The 12557-nt window shown below is 39.5% G+C and overlaps 1 protein-coding gene across 1 annotated transcript in view; it reads right to left on the reverse strand.

Moving 5' to 3' along the window:
* Positions 1-12557, reverse strand: part of LOC147684251 (putative cation-transporting ATPase 13A5) — a 256436-nt gene that overhangs the window by 96494 nt on the left and 147385 nt on the right. The window contains exon 17 of the mRNA XM_086942616.1: positions 7884-8008. Within this exon, the coding sequence (XP_086798742.1) occupies positions 7884-8008 (125 nt within the window). The remainder of the gene's footprint in view (positions 1-7883; positions 8009-12557) is intronic.

Here is a 12557-nt window from a genome sequence, read left to right on the forward strand (position 1 = left end):
TATCGATTTATGTTGTTTTTGTTTGTGATTATTTTTCAAATTATTTTTACATCAAGACAGAAAAAAAACGTATTCAACTTCATGTAGTGCCATACAATTTTCAACACAGTGAAACAAATCATAAATATTTGCAATGAAAAAGACATGACAGTGAACATATGATTATACATACAAAAAACAGTGTGTTCATGATTTTCAAGAATAAAACAAGTAACAGTTACCAAAACTTAGTAGTAACAAACTGAATCGTCAATGCAAATCCTATGAGAGAGGGGGGAAAAGCTTATTGAATATCACCCCAATTTATATACAATATCAAGCTTTTCCTATTTTAAACAGGAATTAGATGCTGATTAACAAATGAATGATGTTGGCATTAAATGTCGTTAAAGGATAAATGCCGACGCGTTTCGAATCCCTCTGTCTGAGTCACAGGACTCTCATCAGGGCAGGATGAGTCAAATCCATTGGAACTGTTTACAAAAAAAGAAGAAGTGGGGGGAAGATTTTTACAAGGAGGTCCTCAATCCATTGAATCTTTAAATAAATTGCATCATTGCGATGCGGCATACCTTATTTTTGTCGTAACAAAGGATGTGCTTGCTTTTTAAATGTCGTCAGTGCCATGGATATCACTCTGCAATAGAGTGAGTTTTTGGATCAGAATCAAAAGTTCCCAGTGTAAGCCAATTGATACTTATGTGGGGGACACAGGGTTGTTATTTACCTTAAACCTTCTTGCTCCGGCGGCGTGTCGGCCGTCGTGCGGGTGAGTAGAATTTTCAGATCGGTTTACATCTCTGAAAAATCAAGTCAAACATAAGTATTTTTGGTGTCCGTGAGGCGATTGAAGCTTGTTGGAAAAACAAGAGACTTACTCGGAGATCTTCGGTTCTATAGGGATTGAAAGGGCGGGAGAGAGTCACTATACTGGTCCCACATTGAATGACAAGAAGAAGTCAACAGAACTTCTTTAATGGCTTACCGTTGAGAGGCACGACTAACAGCGCTTGTCAGTTTCACTCTGCCACGGAATCATGCAGGTAGCAGGATCCGCGGATATGCCATCAACTTCAAAATTCAAGTGTCGGTCATGTGATATTGGTCTGACCAATCAGACTGTCTCGAACCATGCAATCAGTTGCAATGTATTGTGGGGTTTGTAGTGAGGCCAAGCAGTTGTTACGATGCATGTGGCTCTCATGCCCTATTGACTTCACTCAAACAGTGAAGTCCTTTGTTAACACTATCAAATTTCATAATGAGATATGCTTCTTTTCGCAATAGCACAGTTTCAACGCTGGATTGGTGTTTGGGATCATTCCAGGCCAATACTGTCCATTTGAAATCATCTTCACTATGGTTGTGATTCAGATAAATTTCAACCATCGGTGTGGACAAAACCTTTTTCTTTATTCGGGAACGGTATTGTGTGATCCTTACATTGATAGCTTGGCAAGTCTTTCCAATATACACTCTATTGGCATGGCAGTCCCTTTCAATGAGATAATTTGAAATTCAAGACGGGTGCCACCTTGAAAGGTGCTACCCTGAATATGAAGAAATTATCCGAGGTGAATGCATAAATTGTATTACAACTGAACATTGCAATACAAAACATCCAATGAAAACCACAATATTAGTTTAAAGCTATCCCAAATAATTTATCATGAATCAGGTTCATGATACATCTCAAAACATATAATTGAAATCTATATGTTGACGAAAATATGGCATTTCCCTTTTCTCATTCATGCCCTTAGGTTGTCCACTCACTTTATCTAAGTTATCTCTATTTGTAGAAGTTTTTTATATTATTATCTGCATCCAAATAATGTTTAACAATTTCTAAAAAATTTTATTGAACTTGGCTATTGTTGTGACCTTTTTTCATCCAGTGTGTGACCTCATTGTATTTTCTATTATGATTCCGAATGTTACTTTTGTGTTCTGTAATTCTGATTTTAATTTTCCTTTCTGCTTTCCCAAGATATAAAATGTCACAGAGGCAAGTCAGGCTGTAAATAACAATCTTAGATTTTGTAATTCCCAAAATGTCAAAGTGTAATCTTGTTATGATTCTGAAGATGAGTAGGTGTGTTTCTCATTACAGCATTGCAGAAGCGAATACAGTTATGGCCCTTCTTAGTGTCCAAGCATTTGTTGGGGGACTTATTCTTATTGAATGTAAGAATCTCCTTGATGTTGTTGGAACAGTTTTATGCAAATCAAGTTTTCTAAGTAAATATTAATCCCTGAAAATCAGATTTAGTCTTTAGCAGTTCAACTTAGTAGACAATTTGAAACAAAAATCATCCTAGAGGTTTTTTCTTTATGTACCTTTTGGAACAAGTTTTTCTGTCCCTCGTGTCGACTTGCCAAATGGAGTTCACCAAAAGAGTTCAGAATATCCTATATTCTGAAATCTTTCCTTGTATACGTCTAAAACACTCATCACATCTTCTGGGTCTGAATTAATTTGCTTTAAATGCATGAACTGGGAAAACGGCAAGGGATGCTTAAGAGATGCAGGATGAAAACTTTGGATGTGTAAACAATTATTTCTATTAGATGGTTGTCTGTATACCTTGCGTTTAATTCGTGAAGACGATAGAATCACTGAAACATGTCACAATGATATCTCCGCTTTATCTACGTGATGAGTTAATTAAAAGTTTTCATTCCAAATATTGAAAATATTGATGTTGCTCTCTAGTGCTTTTCTGAGCCTGTTTCCACATTATTAACATTTCATCAATAAAACATAGGTAAATCAGCAACTGGTCTTTCCATGTTGCGTCTTCCAAGATGAACTAATTTACCAAGAAAATGTTAGCATATTCGGTGGGCTTCGGAAATACCCATGGACATGCCACTCTTCTGTAAGAAGAATCTGTTCTTCTATTGAAAATAACTTGGATGCAAAGAGAAGAGTAGCAATTCCATACAAAAATGTATTTGCACCAATTTTGTCCTTCTGTAATAAAGCCCATTCCACTGCCTCATTCCTTCAGAACGTGGGAAGGAGGTTTAAAAGGCACTGATTGCTCAATGCCATCAATTGTGAATTTGGTCTGTAGGTACCTGTTGAGAAGAGCAGTGGTATCTTGAATATACACGTTCTATTCTTGCACAATAGGTTGCAAAAAATACAAATATTGACCCAAAGGTTCATGTAAAGAATCACAGACTGATTCAATGGGTCTAAACAGAGGGTCTTTTGGGTGTTGATGGACCTTAGGTACCATGTATATTTTAGGTCTGTGTGAAAATTCATCTGTCAGGAACTGTCTTTTCTTTTCACTAATCCTGGCCATGTCCAATGCCTTTACTAAAATCTGTCTCAAAGTTGATTGGAAGAACACAGTGGGTTTAGCATCATCAAGTGGCATGTAAACAACGCACCAGAGAACACACCAAAGCAGCGCATTTTATTCTGTGTATATTTGATTGATGTTTGAATAACCACTTTGAGTGCATCCATCAGACTACATCCTTAATCTAAATTTCAATATTTGCCACACTGCTGGTGAGCAAATATTATGTGTTTTTATCAACTTTCACCACTATCTCTACCAGGAGTGTGCATGATAGTTTACCAAATTACATTCTAGTGTTGATTTATATTTACTATCATGATATTATAAATTATTTGCTAATTAACTATGTCAAAAAAGAGATTTTTGATAATGATCAATGTTAGTAGGGTCTTAGATATGTTCATAAAGTATTCATATTTGAAATATATATTTCTGACAGATCTATTTCATATAAACTGTTTGTACATGTTTTATGGCTGCAACTTTAAAATATGAAGAACACGGAAAAACTAGTGTTTATCGGCATGGCAATATATCGCCTCTGCCTGGCCTCTGCATGGCGGACCCTAATCCCACGGGATTTCAGTAGTGGCTTATTTGGTTAACTGCAAATTATAATTTAGAGAAAGCTATCTTTACAAGGAAGGGACAACAATCTCGGAAAAAAGGGCTAAAAATAAGGGCACCCTTGACTAGATTGCTGGCAAATAAAGAGTGAGTAACTAAAATTTTTTTTGGGAATGTGAAATTGAGTTTGGAAAACCGCAAGAGACTGACCAACCCTCTGTTGGGTGGGGAGGGGAGGCACGGGAAGGGCTTAAAATGTGAAAACGCATAATGCAATAGTGTCATACTTTCATTCTTTTTTTTCCATTTTTTTTTCATGAGCCGTCTTCAATATGATGTATACAAAGGTATAAGTTTGTGAACTGCTTAACTGTTGTTGTATTGTTAATAAAAATATATATTTTAATAAGAAAATATATATATATATATATAGATAAAGAACACAGTAATATAATTGTCATGTTTTGACTCAATCATTTATGTTCTCAACATAACGGTTGTCTAAGCAGCCAACATTTTTATAACATTGTATTGGCTATTAGAAACATTGTAATTTCGTTCATGTATGCTCTATTGATTTGTATATATAGCGTAGTTACAAATAAGAGAATAACATTTTTATTCTGTGTCTCAATTTATGTTTATATGTTTCAATCTTTATTATGTACTATTTATTTATCATTTCTATAGCTAATGTGATATATTTTATTCAAAGTGGTTCATTCAGTACTGAAGAAGTTCCATTGGCAGGATGAAACACATTGGCTCAATTATTGGTTTATATTATTCCAGTTCTGTTAATGCCATTATGGACACCTATAACATTTGGAAATAGAAACAGAATTCTACTGACCAAACTGAATTCAAGGATGTCTTTACTACCTACATATGTAAGTGCTGAAACCTTATGTTTAGCATTTTGTGACCTTAATCTTGAACCCATCTTTGTAATTCTGCACTGGTTTCAGAATAGGGGAGCCCAGCAGCTGGGTTTCAGGGGATTTGCATCCCCAAATTATTATAAATATAAAGGGTATGATTCTGGTGCCTGGAAACTTTTGCCTCAGCTGTTCACTTATTTAAAATGTTTCAGCAGTGGCTCTTAAATAAAGGTTAAGATGCTTCCCAGCTTTCGGAAATGTCGTAAATGGTTGCTGTACGGGTATATACAACTTTATTATAAAAAACACAATGTTATAAATCTCTGCCTGGAAATCTTTCAGCTAACAATGCAGACTCCTGAAAGCAACTAAAGAGTTTAGATGTTTGCACATGAGAACTGCTTTGTATGGGAAATTGGAATTTTAGCTAATGTGGTCTGTTTATCCTCATATTTCATGTTGCCAGATCCTATCTTAAGTATAGACATTTTTCATGAAAAGCCTCATGAATACACACAATGAGGTCTTCTATGTCACCGTTTGAAGTACCAGGAATTAACAGTATTTGACTTAATTAGTGGATCCCTCACGATCGATAATATAAACTATTCGATTTAACATCTGCCTCTGCCTCTGCCACTCTTTGAGATTAAGAGATTATTATGGATGCTAACAATCTCTACCTTTCCTTCATAGTTCATTCTGAGCTGTGCACCACCAACAAACAAGACAAAATCAGCCCCTGCTCAGCCAGTGGTCCACCATCTAATCATTGACAATGACCATGTGTGGTGATGGACAAACTATTCTTTCTTTTTTAACAATAGGAACCTATGCTATTAAAGATGGCTCCACCCCATTTCCAGGTAGTAGACATGTGTAAGTCTCCACTTTGGAGTAACTTTGCACTCTGTGAATAGTCCAAAAAAGTAAAGTGGCTTCAAAGTGTAAGAGTAAATTACAGGTGCAAAATAATCACAAGTTTAAGTTACCTTTATGAGTAGCCCGATGATGTCCTTAATGTGTCATGTAAGTGAATGAGTACATTAATCAATCTAGGATTGTTTAATTGGCCTCAATAATTATATGAGAAACAAGCTCTATCAAGGTATCACATGAATTGCTGAGAACCTTTGGAGTGAGACACATCAATAGGTAATGAGAAGTGCATTCGGGAGAAACCATCATTTTCAACTATGTGCATTCTAGTGCTGTGCGTTAAAAATATGACATATGATTGATTTTTAAAGGTGGATTATAATTTATTGATAGTGTCAGCATTATCTCTCACATAATGTTTCTATAAAATAGTGCTATGTGGGTAGAGACAGATACTGTCCTCAAGAATGGACGAGGAAATGTGTCCCTAAAGATAATATTAAAAATGTCAAATAGCATATCTTCACAATGCATCATTGCACATTAAGTTATGTGTGATGTCATTGAGAAATGACAACACACAAAATGTATTAAAGGCCAAGTTAAGGCCTAGGTAAGCGTACACCAGGAAAACAGTTTTGTACGTCACTGCATTAGTTTTAATTGCAAATGACTCATGTTACTAGGCAGATATGAAAAATAGCTAGGTAAATAGCCATTTACTCTCTTACAAAAAGAATGAGTATAATTCCGAATATGTGTAAACTGACTACCGGATGTGTTTTATTTGCAGAAGTTAATATAATGACTTGGAATGGGTGTAACTCACGAAATTCAGTATAGAAATCATGCCGTATTATCTAAAAAATTACCAGAGATTACACTAGAAGAGTAATTCTGCATTTAGCACTACTTCTTAAAGAAAAATTGCCCCTTACGGTCAAAATGAACGTGAGAGTACATTTTTGTTGTAAGAAATATTGCTCAATTCAACAGAAGAAGAATAGGAGGCATGAGCAGCCACTTACGCTCGCTGACTGTGCTCTTGGGGTGGGACTTTCCCCATACTTCCTTCCGACATTTAGCTCTATTTAAATGGCTCAAAATGCACTATGATGTGTATTAGTAACTATGTAAAATATACAACCATAGGAACAAGCCACTCAGCTACTAGAAAACAATAGCAATGTAGGATTTCTACTTCCCGGTGATATCTTTGTTACGGACGAATCAAGCCTTTTTCACCATGAGACACCGATTATCCCAGACGAAGGCTTTACAGCCGAAATGCATTGGGATTAACAAAGTGTGCATATCAGCTATACTGCAATCTGGGAATAGTAGTTGGAACTTCCCGAAAACGAAGATATAATATTGTGATGTAACAATATCATTAAACATTGAAATCCAGGAACGTTGAGTGGAGTTTTCATGAACAAGGAAACAAAAAACTGAAACCTTTTCAAAGGACCCACTTGCATGGAGATGCAACCTGTCTGTAAAATCAGCATGACCAGCACAACAGGGTTTGTCGGAGGGTACTGCTTCTTTCTGCCGCTCAAGTAGATTTTCAACTTAAGCAGCAGCTTACTCATATCCAACGGTCGCGACCTGCCGTAACCGCCTATGTTGAGAAATCTCATTGGGAGGCATTTTAGCACCCACAAATTAGGCTATTATTGTTTGCATTCACAAACTTATCATTAGGGAGCTGTGCCCAAGAACAAATTCCAAATGCAGCAGTTAGCGGAGCTTTGCCAGAACTCCGCATTCCAAGCAGAACGTGGAGTGGGCAAACCGATGCAAACTATGCTGGCACAGTAGAATTGTTTGTTTTCCCTACACAAGTTTTTTTAAATCAAATCCTTGCAAAAAAAAGTTGTAGTAATGTTTAAAGCAGTTCAAATTAAACAAAGTTTGGCAAAACCTTATTGGCAACAGTTACCTTTTTATATCTACTTGTATTACTAGTTCCACACCTGATAATCCAGCACCACTAAGTGACATAAGGGGACTGCTCATATTTATAAGAGTCATACTTGAATGTGTTGAGTGATCCCTGATAATGAATACTGTGCTCTAACAGTGGTGCTCTTTCCATGCATTATTTTTTGTATTTCCGGTCACATGAAGTAAAACAAGCTCTCACTTTCACTTCAGCATTATCACCACCATAAAACTGACTACCACATTACCTAACCTGCCAACATTATGAAGTAATGACAGCTTCATATACCTGTGATCATAACTGCCCTAATGTGAGCGTTCAGTAGCTCCCGTAATGCAGGCTTGGTCTCAGCCTTGACTTTATTTTCCATTACGAGAAGTCCAAGAAATTCCAGGTCTGATTCTACTTCTTCCCTAGAAGAGCAGGCACGGGAAAAAGAAAATATCAAAGACAGAGAAATTACCACTCAGAGTACACATTTGTGAAACAGTCTTTTGAACATGATCATATACAATGTGCATCCTATTTATTATTAAAGATCATTTACTTATTCCTGTATTTATTTACAGTTTTAATACTATTACTGCACCAAAGAATATTGGGGTGCTTTATCAACAGTTCTATTGAACATGTTACAATTTGGAAAGAGAACATTTCCAACATTTTGCCAGATGTTGTATGGAACCTACAGGAACATATAAAGAACAGCAAAGAGTCTTCAACATCTAATAGGGATTATGAGTGTGTAGATAGTGGGCTCCCCACCAAACGCTGTGCATTGGACCATGGTTGTGCATAGTAGGGGCCTGGCAACCTAATGGGCTTGGTTGTCTGAGGGAGATATTGTAGGAATCTTTATAAAGATATGCAATAACATACAATACAAGGCATTTGTAGAGAGAACAGCTACCTCTGAAGAGGCGTGCCAGCGCTAGTGTAAAGGATTATGTACAGGAACCCTAGCAGAAAGATTCTAAATGGCACCAAGGCAAAAGGCCAAGAGTAACGTTTTTGGGCTCTGTCTAAAAAATGTCTCTAATGGATTACTTATCAAGCCAAGAGGAAGTGCATTACACAACTTGGAGGCCAGGAAAACAAATGATCTACCTCCTCTTCTGGCCTTAAGAATTTGTGGGATGTGGAAGAGATTGAGTTTGCTAGATTTCAATGATCTCTCTTGGACGTACAGCTTAACATGGTGCATGATTTAGAGTGGACCTCTATGGGAATAGGTTCTAATGGCAAAGATCAGTGCCTTGAACTGGATCCTTTTATTTACTGGAAGATAGTATAAGTAATGTTAATTACCTGACCCCGATGCCCGAAGGGAAAATCGAGAATTAGCCAAACAGCAGGATTCTGGAAGATTTGAAGATGCTGAATCAAGCAGTTGGTGTAACTCAACCTCCACATGGATGAGATGCAACATCTTCCTAAGGGACCTAAGAGTGAAGAAGCAAGTGGGGGCTAGTGCCTGGAACTGAGTCTCAAATGTAAGGTCAGAGCTGAATTTCACCCCAAGGTTTCTTACCACAGAAGTCAGAAGGAGGGGGGTTAGCCCAGTTCCTAAGGCCACCAAAGGTTGGATTTAGTAAAAGCCTTAGACAGTGTTTCTTCCATCAAGTCCACAATGGATTTGGGACAGAGTTTGAAAGAGTCCAAGGTTGTGAGTGGGTTTTTTCCCGGACGATAAGGAGGAGTTATGTGACATCTATGTAGGGTACAACCCTCACTCCCCCACCTCGACTAGATTCACCAGAGGCTCCAGATAACCTAGTCCTGGTGGCGGGGGTATGATCCCACCCTTCTAGAGGGAGAGACATGTTCACACCGGTACACCCGGTACCAGTTTAAAAGAGCCCTTGCATCACAGCATGGATGCCCCAGCCACAGAAATGAGTCTGCCCTCCTACTGCTGGAAGAAGCACTGGCAGGGGAGGCCTAGACAATAGGTTTCCTGTCACAAGGAGGTGTCACCACCTCCCAGGCAGGCTTCAGTGTATTGGGGCTGGGTCGGTGCACTCCAAGAGTGCTTTGAAGTCTGCACGGGGGGAACATTTGGTGCATCTGTGCATAGCCCAGTTCAAACCGGTTGCCCTGGCTCTGGTGTGAAACTGGACAAAGGAAATGCGTGTTGCCACCCCTCTTTCCAGACCCTCCCATAGGTGGGTACCCAGAGTATGTCCAATCCCTTCCTTGGGTATAAGAAAAGCACCCCTGACTACAGGACTTTAGATTTCACCTGGACAAAACTGCTACAGAAATCCCGAAACGTTGATGATCTACATGACTAGATGACTGAAGGATCTCCCTTGGAGTAAAGGAGTTACTCCCCTGCTTGGCAGGCACCAAAGACGCATCTGACTGGTTTACATCTCCGAAGCTCCTGCCGAAGTGTTTGCAATACAGGAGGTGGGTTTCCAGACTTCCCTGAGGCTGACCTGATTCCCCAGCAAAGCTGAGACCCGTATCCCTTGTGGGTACCATGGAACCGGAACCCCTGGACACCGTGCACCTTTGCAAGTGCATTAGCTTCTTAACATTCCTTGAGGCTGTGCATTGGGTTACTTGTAGCCCAGACCCCAAGCACCTTTTCCACTGAAGATTGCTGGCCTACACTCCAAGAGTGTTCCGTGAGCTGGCCCTTTATGCTTTTGCATGAGGTACATTCGCGATCCCTGGTCTGTTGATTAGTGGGTCCCTGTGAAGGCAACTTTGACTTTCCTTGGGTTTCCCTGGTTTCTCCAGACGTGTCCTAACTCTCCACCCCTTGGTGAGTCCTCCAGACTATGCTGGTCTGCACCGAAGCATCTTACTGTTGGGTCCAATCTGGGCTATGACACCCAGCACTCGACATCCTTCATGGGACAGCTAGAGTCCAGCTCCTGGTCATTGTCGATGCCTCCTGGTCCTCGTGGCAACAGAATCAAGCTTCACATCTTCACACCTGAAGCACCCGGCATCCGTGGGCATTTGTCTATCGTACCCCTGGTCACTGGCAAGTGACCCAGACTCTGACCCCTCTGCTTTCAAGTTCCTCCCATCTTCGATCCAGGCTTGGATCACACCGGACACTTTTCTTCTTGACGGCAGCAGCCCTTTGCAGCAGATCACCATTGAAATCAACGACGATTCAAGACACCAGAAGACACCTATGCACCCAGCTTCCCTGGGTGAGGTAGCTCGAGTACTCTGGTGCTCCCATGGGTGGTGTCCCTAGAAACCCTTAAGTCTAAAGGGGTTTGCTCAAAGTCCTCTCCTAAGTGTCCTTAATCTTTACATTTCCAACCACGAATTCCCACCATAGAAGGTAGCGGCGATTTGTGGCTGTGTTCTCACAATGCACGCGACCCCCGTGGTTCCCCTGTGTCAATACTTTGGGTGGTTTCTTGTGGTACCAGTGATTCTACGGGCTCTAGGCCTTGTGTCTAGTCAAGTCATGTTATGTTATGTTATGTTAAATTAAATTCATGGCGCTGTAGGAAGATTAGCAAAAACATAACATATAGCAGAAAGGAACGGAGTTAACTATGGGTAAGCTTGCTTAAAGAGCCAAGTTTTAAAAGCCTGTCTAAAGGCTAACAGGTCTTCATGAAGCCTTAACGTCAGTGGCAGAGAATTCCACAGGGAGGAGGCCAAGAAGTGAAAAGATCCGCCTCCCTGGCGTTGTTTCCTGATCCGAGGCACCACTAACAAGTTCTTTTGACCTGAGCGGAGAGCACGAGAGGGGGTGTAACTGACAAGCAGGCTGCTAATGAATCCAGGGCCCTTACCTTGTAGAGCCCTGAAGATAATGCATCACGCTTTAAATGTTGCTCTCTGCGCTACTGGCAGCCAGTAGCTCAGAGAGCAACTTCTTATACCACTTTCTTAATATATGGTTTGGTTCGCCCTTAGGGCCTAATGTATATTGTGCTAATTTACTGTGATAAATTAAGTGTAGCATATGTGCTTTGACTTCTAGCCTCATAAGGAGACAAGTAGGGTGTGTTTAGTAATAAATACATCTATTTTATATATATACCTGGTGTGGTTCTCCTTTCATTTAGTCATTCAAGAGATAGGAAAACATGCTGCTTTACATTCCTTCAAGACAGCCTGAAGGCTGCTCTCCATAGCTACCTCTAGGATAGCTTTCAAATAAGGTTGTCTTTAACCTATCACCTCTAAGGGGTTCTTTGGACTGGTGCAAGTGTCCACTATAACTAGTGGACAACATATGCCATGCCAACTTCTCACACCCAGGCATTAACACATGCACTGCTACAATGCCCTGAGCACTAATGATGCAGTCCAGCCATCTCCTTGTCATTACCCATGCACTCCTTCAATCACCCAACTAGTTCCTTTTTGAAAAAAAAATATTTTTATTAACAACACGACAATGGAGAAAGAACAAAATAGCTCAGGAAGGATAAATACACTTAATAACAGTGTGGCAAAATGAATGAATAAAAGATCACTTCAGCTTATCAAAAAGAATATCAAGAAACACGGGAGAGCAGGGACAGCAATACTAAAGTAAAACGGTCGTATGATCAGATAAAAGAGTCGTATAGTCAAATTGAATTAAGACAGTATGGGGGATTTATCCCTTAAGAAAAAAACAGAAGAAAAATATACAAATTAGATACATTACATTTTAAATAAAATTGCTCCAGATTTTTTCAAATTTCCTTAAGGACCGGACACCTCTAAGCTTTGCTAGAGACGCCTGCATGGAATATATTTCGTTGACAGTGACCACCACTCCATGATATGAGGGGATAGCAGGGAGATCCAGCCGCGAGCAATGGTTAGTTTAGCACATGATAATAATATGGTAATTAAGGCCTGCTTTGGGAGAGTGGCAGAGTGTATATCTAATAGTACTGTTAAAGCCGACAGAAACTGTGGCTTAACCAGTTTACTTTTCATGACCTTGTCCAAAGCAGACCAAAACTCCTTTAAAACAGGGCAAGA

This window comes from Lissotriton vulgaris, chromosome 11 (assembly GCF_964263255.1).
Source record: "Lissotriton vulgaris chromosome 11, aLisVul1.2, whole genome shotgun sequence".
NCBI classification, from domain to species: Eukaryota; Metazoa; Chordata; class Amphibia; order Caudata; family Salamandridae; genus Lissotriton; species Lissotriton vulgaris.